Source organism: Physella acuta, unplaced genomic scaffold (assembly GCF_028476545.2).
Source record: "Physella acuta isolate Inbredline_101_S28 unplaced genomic scaffold, ASM2847654v3 ptg000910l, whole genome shotgun sequence".
NCBI lineage: Eukaryota > Metazoa > Mollusca > Gastropoda > Physidae > Physella > Physella acuta.
The window spans coordinates 197,442-221,284 of record NW_026732427.1 but is presented as its reverse complement, the minus strand read 5'-3'; the positions used below and the strand labels follow the sequence as shown (position 1 = coordinate 221,284).

The window sequence follows — 23,843 nt, the reverse complement described above, 5'->3', positions numbered from 1 at the left end:
ATAACTTGCCAAAACTAAAATCCAAACAACCATACCTTGAGAACTAAGGAAGTTAATTATATAATCAGCATTCACTAATTAAAAATTTCAAGTCCTTTAATGTCATTTATTAAAAATAATATATTTTTAAACTTTTAACATATTCAAAGCCAAATCACATTAAATTTATCTGCGAATTAAAATCAAAATGTTATTGAGTTATTAATATACTACTGGTCGAAGATTAAATAAGACCTGATTTTTTAAAACATTTATAAATAGTAATTTTTCTAATCTAAACAACTGTCATGCAATTTATTGTTTAGTAAAATAAATTAAAACATCAGTTGCAACAAAAAAGTGACTTTCACATAAAAAATATCTTGATTTGTAAAAATTGTTTAAAAAATCAAACAAAAAAAACAAACAAGGAAAACCAAGTCAGCTGCCCACAGACTTGCGCTTACAAAGCTAAAAGCCATTATACAGGCAAGGAATGTCACTGTTTCCACAACAAAAGATTTCAGTTCTTTTATCAGAGTTGACCAAATCTGGATCTAATCTACCACTTTTTCCTGCCCCTCCACTCCAGAATTACATCTGCTCACTCCTTAAATGATTAAATGATCTCTTTTAAAAAAAATTTAAACTTGCTATATAGAAGAGCTGCACATACATCTAACAGTTGTAATGTTAAGTAACTGGAGCTCCACAAATAGGATTTTTGTAGCTCCTAGAATTATAACCTGAGAGTTAAGTCCCCTACTGTAATATTACCTCATATGAACACAATTTGTAAAAAATAAATTATCAAAATGCAAAATATAGAAAAACTACACAAATTAAATATCTAATCTCAATAACTTCTTACTATAAATGCTTAAAAATTTCTTCTTTGTAGAAGGCCATTGTTATAAGTAATATTTACATAAACATAAAAATTGTAAAAACCTGAAAGTTGAAACAAATACACAACCGCTCAGCATCCCTTATGTTCTGCTATGAAAATTCAATTCTTTAAAACAAATGATAACAAACAGAAAATGATTTTTCTTCATGAAAATTAATTCAAAATATCACAGAAAGGAATGTTTACTGGCAGTAAATTCCTGCACAATTCAAACAAAATTTAAAAAATTTGGAATGATTTCAATGGAACAAAACATGAATAAAGTAACATGGTTTTGGAAATGAAAATTAACAAATTGTTCTTTAATGTCTACCTTTGTTTTTTCTTATTTCTTTATTATTAAAAGCTGATATTCAGGGTCAGTGACAGTTAAAATTAAATTATTTTTTTATACAGAAAAAAAAAACTTAAATATATAACAATTTTCATTTTATTTTAGTTTGAGTAAAACAGTTTCATACTTATCTGATCTGATCTGAAGCAAAAGCCAACTTTCCCAGAGTTACTGAACTTTACTGAACTATTTAAAAACTGGTACCAGCTTTATTGCAAAACAAATATATCTACAATGACACTAACATCAAACAATGAAAGCTCAGCCTTGTTTCTATTTACAGCTGCTGATCTAGAAACCACATACAATATTTATAAATGTACATATAAGCCATATGCACATAAGCCCATACAGAAGTCAATATAAGTAAAACATTTGCTATTGAACTGGAGAGTCACACATACAACTATAATGTTGTTCCAATACTACACTTTGCATGTTGAACAACTGTTTAGCAGCATTAGCCACACTTTCACTTCTCACAAATTTATTTTTAAATCTCTTGTAGCAAGTTAAACACAACTTACTACTCCAGTGGGGTTTAAAATGAAATGCTAGAGAGCTGGAATCATCAAATGGGCTGGAACTGTGAACAATGTGTTTCAATCACTTCATAAACCATCAGTTAACTGAATGTTAACAAACAGTGAACAATTGTTCCAATCTCTTCATAAACCATCATCACTTAAGTGAATTTTAACAAAAAGTGAACATGCTGTCCCAATCTCTTCATAAACAAACATCAGTTAACTGGATGTTAACAAACAGTTGACCTGATGTTAACAGACTGTCCCACTCTCCTCTTCCAGCCAAGCCACAATCTTTCCTTCCCACCCAGGGAGCAGGTCGTCATCATTTGACAGCTGAAACACAAAACACAGGTGCTAAAGCATGCAAGCTGAGTAAGTAGAAGTAAAGTTACTCTTTTGAACCTGGACGTCCATTGAGCAGGTGAATTAGAGTTCACCAGTTTCTGTTACCTCAGCATATGAATGGATAGTTTGGCCAGCACTTTCCCTAAGGTACCTACCAAAGCTGGGTGGACTCATAGATGCCCTACATAATTGAGCATGGTACCCGGACTCAAAAATCTTTCCGGTTAGCAGTTGTAGGCTCTATCATACAACTATGCCATCCCATAAATTATACAAGGATTTGAGTCATATAAAGTACAAATCATGGGAACACATTTTGTTTTATGTTGTAACACAAATGGTTAAGCTGGGCAGAAATGTTTTTTTGCAGTTCTCTATTAGTATAAAGCCGATGTTGTAAGATGCTGTTAAGATTAATTTTGTAATTAGCAAAAAAAATAGAAGACACACCTCCTCTTTTACTGTCCCGTACTCTGGATCCAGGGCCTTGAAGAAGTAGTGGTACAGGTTGGAGTCTGGGATCACAGCTTTCAGGTCCCTGAGTCGTATTTCTCCCAGCCTGTAAGACACTGGTTTTGTAACAAGCTGTCTCGTTTTGGTTCATGTAATAACATACATACAAGTGTAACACAGTCATACAGACAGCAGGTAATAATGAGCTGTCTCATTTTGGTACATGTAATAATATACAAGTATAACAGTCATACAGGCAGCAGTAATAATGAGGGGCCTCATTTAGGTACATGTAATAACATACAAGTATAACAGTCATACAGACAGCAGGTAATAATGAGCTGTCTCATTTAGGTACATGTAATAACATACAAGTATAACAGTCATACAGGCAGCAGTAATAATGAGCGGCCTCATTTTGGTACATGTAATAACATACAAGTGGAACAGTCATACAAACAGAAGGTAATAATGTACGGACTCATTTAGGTACATGTTATAAGATACAAGTGGAACAGTCATACAAACAGAAGGTAATAATGTACGGCCTCATTTTGGTACATGTAATAACATACAAGTATAACACAGTCATACAGACAGCAGGTTATAATGAGCGGCCTCATGTTGGTACATGTAATAACATACAAGTATAACACAGTCATACAGACAGCAGGTTATAATGAGCGGCCTCATGTTGGTACATGTAATAACATACAAGTGTAACACAGTCATACAGACAGCAGGTTATAATGAGCGGCCTCATGTTGGTACATGTAATAACATACAAGTGTAACACAGTCATACAGACAGCAGGTTATAATGAGCGGCCTCATGTTGGTACATGTAATAACATACATACAAGTGTAACACAGTCATACAGACAGCAGGTAATAATGAGCAACCTCATTGATTTGGACTTGGAAATTGTATTGACATACAACAGTATCAACAGCACTTAGTAAAAAGCTGCTTTGCTGATTGAATTTAGAAAATACTAGATACTAGAAGGCCAAATCTTGAATAGACAATGTATGCAAGAGAATTAAAAACTATGAATGTTTAGTATTTTTTTGTTTCTATTTATGCCATTGCTACCCCAACTTCTAAACCTGCCTTATCCCTGGTACTAAAAGAAACACAGGAAGAAAACAAATGTTTATATGATAATGTATATGATAAGAGATTTCCTAGCCTTTAAACAATCTTTTAAAGGGAAATAACTCATAATAGTTCAAATTAAGCTTCTTCTTTCTTCTTCATTCTTAATTTTAGTTTGGAAGGGATCCCCTCCAGCACAATTAAGTATACGTGTCAACTGGTTATGCGTCATTGAGGCCATTGACTCCGATTTCAGCCTGCTTTTCTATTTGGATTAGCTTCCATAGCCTTTGTCCAACGAAGAACAAACTACAAGGCAGCATTTTTTAATTTTATTTTGGAGTTGTCTCTCCTAGAAGAGTGGCTGTCCCCAGCTAACAAGCCTCATCTGCCAGAGGGTTCGAACTCAAAAAATTTTGGTTTAGTAGCCATGAGCTTTACTGAATCAACCACGCCGACCCCAAATTACGATGGTTATCACTAATTAGCTAAACTTTGTTATGAAAAACAACAGAAAAAATGAATGAGACATAAACTTACTTCTTACGTACCACACACGTAGATGGTTTGTCAGAGTTCTCTAAGTAATAAATGACATTGGTGGGTTGCACATCAGCAATGGTGGGGGAAGGTGTTTTGGTGCGCACTCCTGAAATAGTGAGTTCTATTGGGAGGAGGAAAGATGGAGAGTGATGGTGATGATGATTTCTGTCAGCTTGTTATAGTCACATTTAGTTCAATTTACAAAAATGTATATTGTCTAATGATGGGGGGCATGAGAAAAAATACATTTTATGTTTTAATTTATGTTAGTATTATAGTTCATTAAATGACAATATTAAATCTAGAGTGATAAGATTTAATAAGATTTAATAAATGCATATGAACCTTCTTCTTCTTTGTTCTTAATTTTGAATGTTAGAAGGGATTCCTTCCTATACAATAAAGTATTACGTGTCAACTTGTTATGTGCCATATAGGCTGTTGATTCCGATTTCAGCCTGCTTTTCTTTTTGGATTTGCTTCCATGGCCTTTGCCCAGCCAAGAACAAACTACAAGGCAGCAGTTGTTTGATTTTGGAGTTGTCTCTCCTAGAAGAGTTGCTGTCCCCAACTATCAAGCCTTATTATTTGCCTGGGGCTTTGAACTAGAGACTTTTTGGTTTAGCAACCATGAGCTTTATTGACTCAACCATGCTAATGGAACCAATGTTATATTTGTGTACAGAAGCACTATTTTCTAAACTGGAACTGATGATATATTTATTTACATTAGCACAATGTTCTTTACTAATTATCATTTTTTTTTTATAATCACTGGGTTCTATCAAAGAAATGTTAAATATTTGTATCAACTATAGTATTGGTAGAGGTAGTGTTGATAGATCAACATAGTATTGTGAGAAAGGCTTACCATGGGGTACAGGAATCTGTGACCTGTTGCATTTGCTGGGGGTCCCCCTGACCACAGCTGTGTTGGCTGTTGATGGCCTAGGGGAAACTTGGTGAAGTTTTGATGGGCCTGGGTGACTTGTCTAAACCAAAGATAACAGTTTTCAAAAAAAACAATTCATTAAAAAATAAATAAGACAAGTTTAAAATAAAACTTTGATCAATGAATATTTTTTTAAATGGTAAATGTTCCGGCGGGGGGCGGGGGGGGGGGGGGGGGGGGGGGGGTAAATACGGGGTAAATGTCCAGTGAAGGGGGGTAATTGACAGGGGGGTGTAACTGAGGGGGGGGGGAATGTCCTGTAGCCTTTTAAATATCAGACTAGCTGTAACATTATATTATGATTACAGTTGGAGCAAAACAGAATCACATCAAGATGTTATCTCAAAAAGTTAACATTAAGGGCGCAGCAAGTGTCAGGATTAGAATTAGTGTTAGGGCGACAGATAAAGTAGCAATGCAAAGCAGTTTAGGATTTAGGATAATGAGATGTCTAGGATTCATTTTACAGCCAGGATTAAAGCAATAACACCAGAAAAAAAAAACAGTTTTCATTTTCTCTACTGGCAAGCTTAAAGGTAACCATAACTTTATGGAAGAATGGACATATGAAACTATTGGATGTGGAACACAAAAGAATGGACATATGAAACTAATGGATGTGGAATACAAAAGAATAGACATATGAAACTAATGGATGTGGAAGAATGGACAAGCTACTTATGAAACTATTGCTGGATGTGGAAGACAAAAGAATGGACATGAAACACAAAAGAATGTACACATGAAACTAATGGATGTGGAAGAATGGACAAGCTACTTATGAAACTATTGCTGGATGTGGAAGACAAAAGAATGGACATGAAACACAAAAGAATGTACACATGAAACTAATGGATGTGGAAGAATGGACAAGCTACTTATGAAACTATTGCTGGATGTGGAAGACAAAAGAATGGACATGAAACACAAAAGAATGGACATATGAAACTAATGGATGTGGAAGACAAAAGAATGTACACATGAAACTAATGGATGTGGAAGAATGGACATGTGAAACTAACGCATGTGGAAGAATGTCGCTACTCATGAAACTTTTGCTGGACGTGGAAGCTACAAAATCTTACCACATGAAACTAATGGATGTGGAAGAATGGACATATGAAACTTTTGGATGTGGAAGACAAAAGAATGGACATATAAAACTATCGTATGTGGGACAGAAAAGAATGGACATATAAAACTTAATGGATGTGGAAGACAAAAGAATGGACATATGAAACTAATGGATGTGGAAGACAAAAGAATGGACATATGAAACTAATGGATGTGAAAGAATGGACATGAAACTAATGTATGAGGAACACAAAAGAATGGACATATGAAACTAATGGATGTGGAAGACAAAAGAATGGACATGAAACTAATGGATGTGGAAGACAAAAGAATGGACATGAAACTAATGTATGTGGAACACAAAAGAATGGACATATGAAACTAATGGATGTGGAACACAAAAGAATGGACACATGAAACTAATGGATGTGGAAGACAAAAGAATGGACATGAAACACAAAAGAATGTACACATGAAACTAATGGATGTGGAAGAATGTCGCTACTCATGAAACTTTTGCTGGACGTGGAAGCTACAAAATATTACCACATGAAACTAATGGATGTGAAAGAATGGACAAGCTACTCATAAAACTTTAGCTGGACGTGAAAGCTACAAAATCTTACCACGGGTCTGCGTGAAGGGGATCCTCTCCCTGGTGAGGCGCTACTGCTGGTTGACCTGTTGGTGTTGACCCGCTGGGTCAGTTTTTCCTTGTTGATGGCCATTCTCTTGTTCTGTGACAAGTTGACCCCGCGACTTGTCGGGGTACTCACATTCATTTCCTGATTGCAGGATAGTTAATTAATTAGTGATTCAACTTTTTATACACTGAGTGGTGATTAATTTTGTTAAGAGTTGAAATTTTGCATAATATGGTGTAGTCAAGTTGTAGTGCACACCATTGCTAATTCAAAATGAGTTCATGAGCTTCAGTTTATTTAATGTCATTGAGCTCATTTATCTATGATGTTCAAGTTACTCAATTAGGGTGGAGAACAAAAAGGTGGCTGGGCATGATGCTGATCATACTCATAAAATCATTTAATATAGAAACAGATTAACTCTACTTTATCAGCCGTTTAGATCATCCAGTACACAAAAAAACATTTTTCTTTAAATTTTCTATTTTGTTTCTAATAATGATTTAACACTCACATTATTATTATTTAACAAGCAAGCACAAATCACTTTGGCAACAAAATGTATTTCTTTAGCAATGAATGCCATGGCCATAATGAAAGTGTTATGAATGTCTAAAAACCAAGGGTTTACATTACCTGAGAACTGTTGCCAACAGAGGGCGCTGTGTAGACAGATCCATTGATGTGCACCTTCTCCAAGAGTTTGACAAGACTGTCCTCAAGGCTGTCTATGACGGTGTTGGGTGGGACTTCAGGTGAGACAAGCTTTGTCTGTTTGTAATGTTCTCTTATGTTTTCCAAATCTGTAAACTACACAAAAGATTCCAAGTTATGTTTAACATTCTTAATTTTTTAGTTTATTTAACCTGTATGTTTTTATTATTTCTTTTACATTACTTTATGTTTGTTAATAGTCAGAAAATGTTCTTTACATCAATACAAACTCATTAAGCTAATATCAAAATTTATCTAAACAAAAAGTTAACTTTTTTATAAAGGTTGGGCAATACTATCTTGTAGTGATGTTCTTTAATTATAAAATAAATAACTTTGAAGGGAAAAAAGTTACGAGTTAAATTGAAATAGACTTAAAAGAAGTGTAAAAACCTAATACATTTGGATCATATTTTTTCTTTACCAAAGTGTAAGTTAAGAGATGTGTAAAAAAAAACAACTGTTATACCTTTGGACAATTTTTTTGTTGCTAAACCGAAGTTCAAGTTATGTGAAGTGTTTTTTGCTAAGCTGAAGAACTGTAAAAAAAAATAACATACCTTTGGTCCGTCTTGATTCGCCACTGCCCTATGCAGGTAGTCAGCCAACACAGCCAGTCTGTAGTCTTGTGAGTTGACTTTGGCCTCCAGTTGGGCCTGGGAATACAAACACTCCAGCATTCAATACAACAAACAAGAAGGTCTTTAACATATTCACATGTAATACTTAAACGTGTTGGAGGAAATCTCTTCCAAGATTACAATTAAGAACAATGAAGATAGGAATATACAAAAATTGTTTGGAAAGTAATGTTTGAAAAGTAATGTTCGAGACTTACCCCAGCAAGGTCAATCTTTTTTATATCCGTGGCTAACTCTTTCATTTGACCTTTGACCTGTCGTGTGCTGACTGCCCCTTCCCTCTCCAGGTGATTCACCTTCTCTGTGAGAACATTAATACTGTGGTCCCTCTTCAACAGCTCTCTCTGTGGATATAGTGCTTCATATTATTCAGAGTGAACAACAGCTTTCTCTGTGGGAATAGCCTACTTAAATTAGGTTTTATTTTTAGTTGCTTCAAGTTATTCAAAGTGAACAACAGCTCTCTCTGTGGATATAGCTTTCTTAAATTACGTTTCATTTTTAATTGCTTCAAATTATTCAAAGTGAAACAACAGCTCTAGTGATGTTTAGTGGTATGTTGTTTCCAAAGAAGACAGGATAAAGACTATTCCCTCCCACACTGAGAAAATCTCAATTACTAACCCGTAAATCTGCTAGAGCTTTTTCTTTGTCTTCAACTTGCTTCACGTAACTTTTCTGCAAGGTAAAAACATGGAAGTGAATAATACTGGCAGCTCTCTAAAAAAGGAAATCACAAAACTTGTAGCTCTTTAATTGTAGAACAGGGGATTAGAATTTACCTTCACATCTGAGAGAACCTGTTCACGATCAAGAAGCTGCTTTCTTAATGCATCCTGTAAAAAAGTTGGCCGAACATTTTAGACTAATAAAAACACTGTCTAAAATATTGCTATTGGTGACCGGAAAGATTTGCAACAGAAAAATAAGTATGCAAGGACATTTTTGTTTTCTTAAATCAAGCATTTATAGATATTATAGAATGTACTACATTGTAGCATAATAAATAAAAAAGACATATGAAGCTTTTCAAAATACAACTTGGCTTGCTCAATCAACAACAAACAGCAACAAGGTACCAAAAAATATCCTAATGCTGTTGTAGCCCAAAATTTCAGCTATCTTGACCCAACACTGAAATCTTTTCATGTTTTTTTTTCTATCAACCATCACTATTTTGGTCTTACTGTTTTGTTCTTCAGACAAATATTTACCCATGTCCATTATGTTTTTTAGGTTTTTATAAATATTCTAATTTTATCTTAATGAACCAAAGAAACCAAGGCAAGACCATTTATACTTGAAACAACAAAGGGCAACAACTGCAGTTGACAGCTTGGAAAATATACTCACAAGTTCCAGTGCCAGTTTTTCTTTCTCCAGTTCAAAGGTCATGGACTCAGTTTTAGCAGCAGATAGTTGATTCTCTTGCTCAGCCAGCCTTTGCTGCAGGGCAGCCTACAAAACAATTGACAGCTGGTTAACTTATTGTACACAATGTTTCCTTTTGTTAGGCGGGTGATTCAGTTCTGCAGCAAATGAGATTAAACATACAATAAATCATATTATAAAACCATTAAGCAAACTTTATTAAGGTAACTGCTTTCACTTTCACTATGTCTCAATGGGCATTCTGCACTGACCCAAATGAGATAATAGGTCACTCTAAGTGAATAGGACATTTTACTTTTATTAATTAATTAACATGACTTTTTAAACTTAATCAATAGTGCCTTTCACAAAACAAGCTTACACACTAAATCAACATCAAAATTCACAAATCAACATTAACTTACACATGAAATCAACATTACTTTTAATAAAACATATACTTACACATAAAATCAACATCACAGTTCACATATCAAAGTAACCTTTAACTAAACATCAACTTACACATGAAATCAACATTGCTTTTAACAAAACATAAACTTATAAATAAAATTCACATATCAACATGACCTTTCACTCTTTCCAATAAACACCAAAATGATCTTTCACCCTACCTTAGTCCCATGCAACTCCCTGCAATCGTGTTTGACTTTCATATTTTCTGATCTCAAATTTTCCGCCACTTCTTCGGCATGTAGGAGCCTTGCTTTGAGGATTGTCTGCAAGTAATAAAAATTTTTCAAGTTTTCAGAATTTCATCTTGATAATTATCTAATGGTCATGTTATATGCATTCTACACATTAAGGGTTATTTGTAGATTTTTTATCAATTCTTTTTTTATTACTATCCATTTTAATTCGACAACAAACATTACAGACTTAACGAGGCAATATATTTTACAGATGGTATACTTACAATAGTTTCTTTAGGATTTGCACATTCAGCTATAGTCCCTGAGGCATCTATGTCATGGTTGTTCTCACCATTAAGCAACTGAAAAATTATATTAAAATTTTTAAAAAACCTTAGTAAAGAGACGAATGAAAAAATGTAATAGTTATTCATAAAAAAACATGTGGAAAATGTTGACACCAACCAACTCATGCAGCTGAAACAACATCTGGTGTGTGTCCTTCAATGAATCAGCAATCTCTGTGTAGCCAGAGTCTGTCATTGCATCACTCTCGCAAGATGTTATCATAATACTGCCTGAATGAGATATATGATACTATCATAATACTGCATGAATGAGATATATGATACTATCATAATACTGCCTGAATGATATATATGATACATGATACTATCATAATACTGCATGAATGAGATATATGATACTATCATAATACTGGCTGAATGATATATATGATACATGATACTATCATAATACTGCCTGAATGAGATATATGATACTATCATAATACTGCCTGAATGAGATATATGATACTATCATAATACTGCCTGAATGAGATATATGATACTATCATAATACTGCCTGAATGAGATCAATGATACTATCATAATACTGCCTGAATTAGATAAATGATACAATCATAATACTGCCTGAATGAGATCAATCATACTATTTTAATACTGCCTGAATGAGATATATGATACTATCATAATACTGCCTGAATGGGATATATGATACTATCATAATACTGCCTGAATGAGATAAATGATACTATCATAATACTGCCTGAATGAGATAATTGATACTATCATAATACTGCCTAAATGAGATATACAATACTATCAAAATACTGCCTAAATGAGATATATAATACTATCATAATACTGCCTAAATGAGATATATGATACTATCATAATACTGCCTGAATGAGATAAATGATACTATCATAATACTGCCTAAATGAGATAAAAGATATCATAATACTGCCTGAATGTCAGTTAGCCCCACCTTACAACTATCACTAACCTCTGTTAGGCCCACCATCTCACCATTACTATCCTGTTAGGCCCACCATTTCACCACTACTAACCTCTGTTAGGCCCACCCTCTCTCCATTACTAACCTCTGTTAGGCCCACCATCTCACCATTACTAACCTCTGTTAGGCCCACCATCTCACCATTACTAACCTCTGTTAGGCCCACCATCTCACCATTACTAACCTCTGTTAGGCCCACCATCTCACCATTACTAACCTCTGTTAGGCCCACCATCTCACCATTACTAACCTCTGTTAGGCCCACCATCTCACCATTACTAACCTCTGTTAGGCCCACCATCTCACCATTACTAACCTCTGTTAGGCCCATCATCTAATCACTGCTAGCCCACCATCTCACCATTACTAACCTCTGTTAGGCCCACCATCTCACTCCTCCTAACCTCTGTTAGGCCCACCATCTCACCATTACTAACCTCTGTTAGGCCCACCATCTAATTACTGCTAGCCCACCATCTCACCATTACTAACCTCTGTTAGGCCCATCATCTAATCACTGCTAGCCCACCATCTCACCATTACTAACCTCTGTTAGGCCCACAATTACTAACCTCTGTTAGGCCCACCATCTCACCATTACTAACCTCTGTTAGGCCCACCATTACTTACCTCTGTTAGGCCCACCATCTCACCATTACTAACCTCTGTTAGGCCCACCATTACTAACCTCTGTTAGGCCCACCATCTCACCATTACTAACCTCTGTTAGGCCCACCATTACTAACCTCTGTTAGGCCCATCATCTAATCACTGCTAGCCCACCATCTCACCATTACTAACCTCTGTTAGGCCCACCATTACTAACCTCTGTTAGGCCCACCATCTCACCATTACTAACCTCTGTTAGGCCCACTATCTCACCATTACTAACCTCTGTTAGGCCCACCATCTCACCATTACTAACCTCTGTTAGGCCCATAATTTAATCACTGCTAGCCCACCCCTCACCATTACTAACCTCTGTTAGGCCCGCCAACTGACAACAACCCTTCCATAGATGACGGGGGATCACTGAGGTACAGACTAGCCCTAGGGCTGGTGTTGTGACTAGAGACGGGGCTGCTGCTGGCGCTGGCACCCTCCAGCTCAGCCCTGCCCCCCACGTCTGGCTTAGAGCTGCTCTCCCCCTCCCCCATCATCCTCTGGTCCAGCGAGTGGTTGTGGTGCCGGGTGTTGGGGTGGTGGTGGCTGGGCTGGTGGGAGACTGGGTACACGTGTGAGGCTGAGGCTGACTTCCTGTGGGAGCTGGTGTGGGAGGGGTGGCTCTGGGAGTGGTCAGAGTCGCTACAATGCATGTCCACACTTTCTTCCCTTTGTCTGCGAATGGCAACAACAAATTGTAATCGTGTAAGTAATCAAAAATAACTGGATTTTAAAATAATATTCTTAAACAAGACAACATTATTCAAAACTTGAAAAATCAGTATTAGATGTTGAGAAAAAATTTGTTTTAATTAAAAATTTGTTTTAACCAATTTAAAGAAATCCACACAATAATTGTTTATAAATATCCTTTACTGATCATTATCAATAAATGATCAATGGTCATAATAATTTTTTTTTTAAATCTAAGCAAAAATACACAGCAACAGGCACATAAATAATTTTCAACGTCCCACTTAACAACTGTTTAAAAAGCAGTTACCTACAGAATAGTTGATTAAACAGCGGCGCAAGTAACAACATGAGTCTAAAAACTATCTCACCTTCTCCTCCTGTACCTGTGACCAGCTCGTGTGGCATTTCTTCTCGCCTCTGTCAGTGCTGCAGCTGCACCCTGAAATAATTAATTAGCAATTAATTAATTAATTACAATTAAATTCTGTGAAAACAGTGACATTTTATTATCTACTTAACGTAGATGTTAATTATTTATAACTACTTAAGGTAAAGTGGATGTAGTCAGGAATGAGGAGATGCGTTTACCTGGGCTATCCCTGCAATGTTTTGTTTGTTGGTCTGTGTCGAGTGCCTCACAGAGTTGGGTTTATAGTGTGCAGCCAGGGCCAAGACTAATCTCATTATGGCTTTAAGGTTCCCCTCTACGATGTCTACAGATGTGAGAAAACAAAAGGTGGATCACATCATAGTAAATTAGTTATGGGGCTGTCCATAAATTACTTCACCCAAAAGGAGAGTGGGTGATGGGGGGACAGTATTTATTTTGTATATTTTAAGAACAAAAGGTATAAAAATTCTGGTAATTTATGTTAGATTTATGCTAGTTTTAGGGAATAGCAGTAGATAGAACTTTGTGACATCATTTTTAGTGACACGAGAATAGAGGGGAGGGGGGCCAAAATCGTCCTAGTTTTACATCACTTATAGAAAACCCTAAACAGATTATACAAGTTTAAAAGTGGTAACAATATGTAGAAGATTTAGACAGCCAGCAAAAAAAAAAAAAAAAAAAAAAAAAAAATCAAATGTATTCTGCATCCCTAGCCTAACACATGAGCATTTTCAAAAAACACTGCTCCACTAATGTTTTGAGTTTTTAAGTTACCTCTGGTGGTGATGTGGTGCATTTTGATTTTATTGGCAAACATGAACTGTAAGACACGATCGACATTTTCTTTCATCTGGGCGTAGGTTGAGGGGGAGGGGTGAATGTCACTTATCTTTTCATTGGCTGAAAATACAACATGCATAAGAATTCTGTAACATCACACATAAGAAGTCAGTAACATCACACACACTTTAAAACACAATAGGCATAAGATTTCTATTACACCACACATACTTTAAATGTTAGTAATCATTTAGTTTGGATAGAAGCTCTTACAATATAATAACAGTAGTTCTGTTTACTAAATCGACTATGTTCACAATTGTAAGTTTAAACTGTGATAAACTCTACTTAAACCAATAACCAATTTGTTATCTTAATCAACTTAGGAAATAGTAAAAAATTGGAAAAACATAAGCTTTTGATACCTATGACTTCAATAAGATCTATTAAATCACTACATCTCAAATATTGTGGCAACATTGTCGGTAATGTCAATAAAACCTACTGACCAGTGATAAGTAAAATATTACCTATGACTTCAATAAGATCTATCATATTACCTATGACTTCAATAAGGTCTATCATATTACCTATGACTTCAATAAGGTCTATCATATTACATATGACTTCAATAAGGTCTATCATATTACCTATGACTTCAATAAGGTCTATCATATTACATATGACTTCAATAAGGTCTATCATATTACCTATGACTTCAATAAGGTCTATCATATTACCTATGACTTCAATAAGGTCTATCATATTACCTATGACTTCAATAAGATCTATCATATTACCTATGACTTCAATAAGATCTATCATATTACCTATGACTTCAATAAGATCTATCATATTACCTATGACTTCAATAAGATCTATCATATTACCTATGACTTCAATAAGATCTATCATATTACCTATACTTCAATAAGGTCTATCATATTACCTATACTTCAATAAGATCTATCATATTACCTATGACTTCAATAAGATCTATCAGGATCACGCCATCTCTAACATCATGTCTCAAATCTTCAACCAAGTGAGCACCAGGTTTCTTCTTCAGCTGCGAGTTGACCCAGGCTACATAAGCTGTCAGTTGTTTCTAAAATAAACACAAGGTATTTTATTAAATTTTGTTACACATAATTTCCTATACCATAAATCCACCAATAGTGATAGATATTGTATTACTGAGGTTAAAAATTTAGCTATGGTCTTAGGAACATGGTTAGGGTTTGGTTGACATAAATATAACAGTTTAAAAAGATACTGATGTAAGTTAATCAATTAGTAATGGTGCTTGTAAAACATATTGATTGCAAGTAATGAATTTTTACTAAGAAATATTGTCATAACAATGAAAACTGCAAAAATATCATGGGAAAAGTTGAATGAAACTGGTAGTAGGCAGGATATTTACTGTGATCTGATTTCTAAACGAATCATATAGAGATCTAAATCTGTATCCCATTAATCTTAATGTTTGGTTGGAGGTCATACGTGAATTATGTCAAGCTTGTTGTTTTTTTACGATTGTTACCTCCCCTTCCCTTTCCCCACCGTCCTTCATCGACACAAAACACCCCCCCCCCGCCAAATCGAAGTCATACTTGAGCCTACCTCCCACCCCAAAAAAAAAAGATTGCACTGCAGTTTATTTTTTAAAAACATAGATTCCTTCCTAAACTATACTATAATACAGTTTTACAAAAAGGTTTTCTAAAACGCGAAATAACGGCTAAAATTCAGTTCCAATGCGGAGATGTGACATCACAAGTTCTGTACCGCCCCTCCCACCCCCTTATCACACGTCGCAAAATTACAACCCCCACCCCTTTTCCCTACATGACGTCATTTATTATGAATGACCCTTACTAGTACTAGACAGAAACACAACAACCATATAACATAATCAGTCGTAGTGGATTTAGGTAATGCACTATGATCTTAATTAATAACTAGACTAAAGAATAATATAGCCTTATTAGCAAACACACCAATCTAAATTTAGATCAGAACGGACTTAAGAAACCTGTGGAAAAAAATCGTTACGGGTAATCTTCAACATAGCAGACTGCAGAAGGTTGTCTAAAAATAAGAGTTACGTCCCCTTCATCACTTAAACATAGCTAGGCTACCTTTTTCAACATGACGGAACTGTGACAAATGTATCTATGGATACGGAAAACGTGAGGGGTGGCGAATAAAAGGCTGTGTGAAGCGAATTAAAACATTCATTATTGATTTTTTTTTTCAACAAAAAAGGCTAACTAATGTAATTAGCCATATGCCGTGTTCGGTTTTGTTCTCAAATTTCGTGACATGCTAATTAAAATATGTGGGCGTGGGTAATCAGTAAAATTATACAGAGGCAGATGACAAGAGCAAATATATTTGCCTATATATATATATATATATATATATATATATATATATATATATATATATATATATATATATATATATATATATATATATATATATATATATATATACATATATATATACATACATATATAAATATATATAAACAGGAAGTGGTGAGGGGGAGGGGACTCCACAGTGAATAAAAAAGAAAGAATGGCGAGTATTACCCTGAAGACAATGTTGCATCTTGTTTGTAATCTTGACCAGTCGCCAGCGGCCATTCTGGTACATGGTGGGGTTAAGTTCAATAAACCGAATTAATGAGCGTCCAGTTGTCCAATGGGTGTGTAACTAACGAGCCTGAGAATCTACACCAGCCCTGCCCTTAATTTGCTTCACGGTGAGTTATAAAGGCACTTTATGGCCGTTAAGTCATCCTGAATATATCAGCATACATGTGAGTTGTCTGAAAGCCTTCACATCAGTTCATTGTAGCACCGTTAAAGTTATCCTGCTTTGAATTTTCCTATAACAAAAGTGAGTCTTCTGAATGCCGTACGGTACAAGATATTTAGACCGTTAAGTCATCCTGTTTTGAATTTCTCTGGAACTACAGTCAGTGGTCTAAATACCGTACAATTCAACATATTTAGACCATTAAATTATTCTGTTTTGAAGTTTCTACGCACAATAGCGACTGATCTAAATACCATATAGTACAAGATATCTAGACCATTAAATCATCCTGTTTTGAAATTTCCCTAGCACAAACGTAAGTCATCTGAATGCGAATGCTGTACAGTACAAGATTTCCAGACCGTTAAGTCATCTTGTATTGAATTTCCCTAGCACAAAAGTGAGTCATGTGAATGCACAAGATATCCAGATCGTTAAGTCCTCTTACATTCAAGTTGACCAGCACAAACGCGAGTCGACTGCTCACCTCAAGAACATGAGCTCACTACCTACTAGTCAACAATCGACAAAGGCGCGTGTTAAACTGACCAGCAAAACAAACATACACCAGAATGGCTCACACTTTACACAAGGACTGAATTACGTTGCACAGGTGTGAAATTAAGCAACGAGCAACATGTGCAAGGCCAAACAAAAGATGCGCCAGGTGTGCAAAAGTGGAAATGTTCAGGGAATATGTATAGTACACAGTATTCAAGTGCACGCTATGTTCGCAAAGTTAAGCTCTGGACGTCTAATGACTACAAGAGATAAAAAAAAAATTTAATCCGTTCATTGAAAGATTAAAGAAAACGTTTTTACAACAAAGAAAACGTAGTTGGGGTGTGGTGAGGTGCTATGATTCAGCTTGTCTATGTACGAGTTGTTACTGGTCTTCAATCAAAAGATGGTGATGGACACTACGAGTACTAGATCGGAATCGCATGTCGTGACGAATTCCACACACTATACTAACCCCTAAAGTTACAGCCTTACAAAGCCTCAACTGAATACTTTTATTTTAACTTATAAAATAATCGAAAGTCAAACAGCCAAAACTTCACCAGTTATGTATTCATTTTTAAACTATTTTTTATAATGGTCAATGTGAAAATAAAATAAACAACAGCGCTAATGTTTTCCGTGAACACACGCACGTTCATACCGACACGCATCATGGACGCCGATGTCACTGCTCTGCGACACGGTTCCAGCCACACGTGACATTGCGGCATTCCTGTTTTAACGTATAGCCCGGCTCTATTCTAGCACCATAAACCACGCAGATCTACTCCCGCTATACTAAACAAAATGCTAGGAACTAGTATACAACAGCTACCAGTGTGGTACTCAAGGTACAAGACAACAGCTCCGATTTTTATAATCATGCACCCATGCTATACATTTTACGGTACGGTTCTATAGACTCAAAGTACGATACAACTTTTACCCACGCTAAACTGTATATCTAGAAGCCATAGATCCACTACACCATGTACTATACAACAACTTTTACCGACAATGATATTACTACAAGCCAAAGTAGCACTTCTATAAGTAGGTATACTACACGACTTTTACCAACACTACACCGGTATTACTACAAGCCACAGTTCCACTTATATAAGTAGGCCTACTACACAACAACTTTCACCGATGTTATACTGGTATAACTACAAGCCACAGTCCCACTTATATAAGTAGACCTACTACACAACAACTTTCACCGATGCTATACTGGTATAACTACAAGCCACAGTTCCACTTCTATAAGTATGCCTACTACACAACAACTTTCACCGACGCCACACTTCAATGATATAAGCCACGGTTCCATTAACTTCATGTACACTAATAACCACTACTTCACTCAAGCGATGCTCGATAGAGACTCCACTAAAACAACCACTCAACCATAATGACAATGGTTCCAAGAAAGTAAGAAAAAACAACACACTTGTATCCCTTAAGAAAAACTATCCGTGTGTTGTAACCAACCAACACGACCGACGAAGAAGAATCACACACACATACACACAGGTAAGTCCCATCTCCTATGAGCCAGCACGGTGTTATTTAAATGAACCAGGTACACACAAAAAATACCTGCTCACCGTTGATCGATGGCGACTTAATTTCAAATGCCGTGAAACGTAACGAATCGATCCGAAGGCGACCCGCTCCGTCAAACGGGCAAGGTGTGTCGCCAGCCGTGTTATCTATGACACCTGACGACACGACTTCACCTTAGCACACAATAAAGGTAACGGTCACACCACATGCTGGGACGCCGAGTCGCCGATGGTTTTGTATTGTTCGTTGATGTTGGGAGGATGTAACGTATACAACGACGATTAACAAACGTATAACCTGCTTTAGTTAAATTCTTACAAACTTTACGAACATCACAACCGCTATAGTATATTATTGTAGACTGTGTAGAATCAAAAGCACCGATAACGCGACTGCAGTGAACTGGTGTGTTGATAACAGTGCACATTTTGTAGTTAATTAGGTTTTCAAATATAGAATCTCCTTTTTGTGTTCTTTGGGTTAACTAACCATTTCAAAGGAGATAACACATTTTTGTTGAGGTAGTTTTGCTTAGGGCGTCTTGGATTAATTTGGTGGGCGGAAGAGGGGGGGAGGGGGGAATCGGGTGTGTGGTTTTTAAAGTTTAAAATATTTTAATAGATCTATAGATCTATATGTAAGTGTGATGACGGGGAGGGAAGCACTTTTCAAAATCGATTGTAATTTTTTTATATATATTTCCGATTATGAGTTACGCTTCAAGTAAAGCGACTATTGCGGCAGGTGTTATATATAATTACACCTGCAAAAATAAACACTTAAATGTTTATCAACATAAGGAAATAATATAAATGAGCTAATCCAGCTCAACCCTGCAATTCACAGGGAAAAAAAAAACCCACATAAAATAGGTATTAAAATCTCGATGTAATGTAAACGTCATATGATCCGCCTCAATAAATCAAAACAAATGCTGCGCGCGTGACCTGTACGGGGAAAGGAGGAGAGCGGTGGGTGGATAAAGAGAAATTAAAGCGTGTCACATTGTAGAAGGGGAGACAATTTACGATGGGGAAAATACCTTTCAAGAAATCTGAAAAAGTTATACAACTTTTTAATTTTTTTTTATAGAGATTTCCGTCAGATCTACACGTCATTTTAGCCAGATAGTGGATAAGCTAACTTTATAGGGAGTAGGGGGTGTTAGTGTTAGCTCTTATTTCAAAGCTAAATATTAAATTGTGTTTTTTTTCTAATGGTATTGCTATTAGGGTTAGGGCTAAGGATAGAAGGCCTGTATTAAGACTAGGTTTAGTGCATGAGTTAGGGAATTAATGCCAGCAATTAAAATAACTGGGAAAGAGAAGTACTGGGATAACGTATGCAATTACCAGGATTTCTTATTTAGTGTCCAGTGGTTCTCAACTCTTAACAACATTATATAAAAAAAAACTGGTGTGTGTGGGGGGGGGGTATTACGAATCAAGTCAGAACCCTCTTTAGGGTTTGTAACGTCATTTACGGACAATACACCCCCCCCCCCCCCGCTGATAACAATACTTGCTGCCTATTTTGAAGAATTGATAGTCTGGTTATGACATTGAGAAGGTCTCACTATTTTCGAAATAGTGAGACGCTGTGGGAAGGGTGTGGTCTACTGGTCTAATGTGACTAAATATTGGATGGACAACCATAAAGCTTAATGCAAGCTAATCACAGCAAGTGCTCTTGTGAATTGTGAGATACACTAGAACAGAGCTTGGGACATCTAGCATGAACTAATGAACTTTTTGAAACAAAAATCCTCTTTAGACCTAGTGATCCATTGGGCAGATGAAGTAGAGATCATGTTTCTTGATCTCTGAAAATCATGGGATAGTTAAGTAAGGTCAGCACTATGCCCAGCCTGATTTTAATTTCACCAGCTTAAGTCAGGTACCCATCAAAGCTGGGTGAACTCGGGGACGTTCTACAGTCACAAGTCCGAAACGAGATCTGAACTCAAGACCTTTGTGTCCAGTCAGTCCATCAAATTATTTTGGACAGATGTATAAATAGGATGGCAATGTTACATAGCAGGAATATGACTCCTTAAATATACGTAAATCAGGCCAACAAAACCATAACCAATAACTACACAATAAAACTGACTGGCTTATCATTTCAATGGTTTTTCTTCTATTCTCTGTGTTACTGTTAGGCTAGAAGTAGGGTTACAAGTGTTTGATATTCCAACAACAAAAAGTAGCTTATAATGCTGTGAATCAATATCGGTTCTCACTTATTTGTATAGATACCATGTTTTTAAATACACAATATTTAGCTCCTGCCCGCAGTTGGTAACTACAACATGGCTGCTTTAAGTTTAGGATAAAGGATTTCACTCCCAACCCAACACAAACAATCAATTGATTATGTATAGACGTATACACTGTTTGATGATGAGCAACAGATGCTACATTATGGCTGCCTGGTAACACAACAGAAGTGACAGTTCACAGATAACCCTGCTAAAACTAGGATCATTTTACTACATTTAATAATGATGGCATTCCACTGGGTGTATAGGTCTGCCAATGTCTCTTAAGCATCTCTATCTGTTTAGTATTGCTACATAAACTCTGTATTTTCTTCTCTATAAAGTATATAACTATCTCTCTTAACTATAGGTCAATAGGGTAGGGAAGATTTCAAGATTCTAATGCGCATTAAAAAAACAAAATTCAAGAAAATTTAAAGTGGACTTTTTAATAACATGATAGTTTGACACACTGAGCAACCAAGCAACCATATTTTTAAGATAGCAGACTTTACAAATACACCAGCTTAAACACACTGTTCCTGAACAAGCATATTTGACAACAACATGAATTTTAAACCATTAAATTTTCATTGAAGATGAATATTTCGTTTATAGTATTTTAAAAATTAAGTATACTTACTCTCCATTCCACCCAGACCTGCGCATCTTCTGAACTTTTAGCCTGAGATCCAACACGATGGCTACTCCTACTGGAGACTTGACTAGCACTGTTAGGCAACATGATGGTTCAGGGAATGTTTATGTGCCGAAATGTAAAGTCCATCAGCTATTTTTGGTTCTTTCTCATAACAGAGTGTTCATGTTGTAAATATCCAAACCATTCGTCTTTTGTTGTTAATTACTTTACTGGTTCCAGTAGTCTGAAGCTGCTGTTAAAAAGAGGGAAATAAAGATTTTATTTTAATAATTAAGAATAGGCCTAAGCCTATAACAAATAAAATCAAACCCATAACCTGTCATTTAACACTTAGATTTAGACCTAGTACAAGTTAGTGACGTTCTTAGAATTAGCAATGTTATTAACAATTCTGGATTCATCAGATCAGTATAAAATAAATGTAGCGGCTTGTAGCCTATTGCTGCTATGAGGGCACTGATGGTAAAGGCACTTTTATCTAATTTTTACAAAGTAAGTCTGTAGACAAGTTTTCAATTGTCAATAATGTCAATATGTTTGATGGGAGTTTAGTTCCTACCACTAAGTGTTGGATAATGGAATTTTTTAAAATCTTAACATTTTTTACTTGAAGAATAAGGAATGATTAAAAAATTCGGTAATCTATCACTTAAGGTAGTAAAATGTAAAAAAAAATTCATTAGGCCTACTAAAATTATAGTTAGATTCATGATGGGAAACAGATGGCCGCTGTTTATATGCAAACACTTATGTCTAAAGTTAATTTCTGGCCTATATTGATATATTTAGCCATTGATTTTGGTTTATATCACAATATACTTCTACTAAAACTTAACAATGGGGCAACTTTTTACTAGCCTCGGCCGATTTTACGCACCTAAATTCCTAAAACGATAAAACCAAAAATGCAGTCCTGGACAATCCAAATTTTTAGTAAATTAATTCGAATTGAAGCTTTAATACACGTTATATCCTAAATATAACAACCCATTTTTATTTTAAGTAGTTACCTTTTATTAAAATACACAAAGGTGCTATCCGGGAAACTTAAAAACAATATTACTTTTGCTTTACTATTGACTAAGTATTAAGTATGGAGTTAGAATTATGTATTATTATTACTGCCCGTCAGCCATATTGTAAATAAATTATATTTGGCTTCAAAATATGGAACTGAAAAGAAACCAAATAATTTTGACATTCAATAAAGCTATGTTTTTGTTAATATAACTTCAAAAAAAAATTATACACATACATTTTGTACATGATAATCAACAAAAATAATTTATAATAATTTATTTGTGGGTAAGCGTTAATGTTGAAGCAATGTTTGTCTTGGATTAAGCCAGGAGTAATTTTTTATTTTAAAGTTCCTTCAAAAGTTTCGACATTTTCATGTATATAATTATTATATTATATATATAATTATTATATAATTATTTAATAAATAATAAAACTGGTTGATTATTTTACACACCAAGCGTAATCTATATTAATTTGGTATAAAACATGTGCAGCTATCACTATCAGCAAGCAAACTTTGGAAAATAGATTTTTTTGTATCCCAGCAACAAAAGGACTAAATTAGGCATCTCTATGATCTAGGTTTAGTGATTAGTTAACAGATATTACATCATAAAGAATACATAATGGCAAAATATAGCCCACTGTTACATAAATCTCAAAGCGAATTTTTAAAATGACATGCTTTATATGAGCCATTAAAATAATGTTAGTAACCTTGAAAGCTACCCTTCTTTTTTTTCTCCCCCCCCCCCCCTCATGACTTGCCAATAATAGTAAACAATAAGCCTTCGCACACTATCATTTCAACAAAGGAATGTGTTGCAGATGTCGCTAAGCGTGCGACTAAAAGGAAGTAAAAATGTGCCCAGGCTATGATTATAGGCCAAGGTCAGAGCTACA

At 35.5% G+C, this 23,843-nt stretch overlaps 1 protein-coding gene across 1 annotated transcript; it reads right to left on the bottom strand.

Moving 5' to 3' along the window:
* Positions 1-622: 622 nt before the first annotated feature.
* On the bottom strand, positions 623-23,049 carry LOC131953123 (dixin). Its single transcript, XM_059316151.1, has 21 exons — positions 22,928-23,049; positions 21,900-22,149; positions 15,073-15,202; positions 14,089-14,214; positions 13,509-13,633; positions 13,289-13,359; positions 12,541-12,899; positions 10,707-10,819; positions 10,526-10,603; positions 10,224-10,328; positions 9,571-9,675; positions 9,000-9,053; positions 8,842-8,895; positions 8,415-8,561; positions 8,137-8,232; positions 7,499-7,672; positions 6,845-7,003; positions 5,064-5,184; positions 4,190-4,298; positions 2,549-2,657; positions 623-2,086 (listed from the first exon to the last, which is right to left on the bottom strand). The coding sequence occupies exons 2-21, from the start codon at positions 21,999-22,001 to the stop codon at positions 2,003-2,005; spliced, it is 2,421 nt and encodes an 806-aa protein (XP_059172134.1). The 5' UTR covers positions 22,002-22,149; positions 22,928-23,049; the 3' UTR covers positions 623-2,002.
* Between the last annotated feature and the right edge of the window lie 794 nt (positions 23,050-23,843).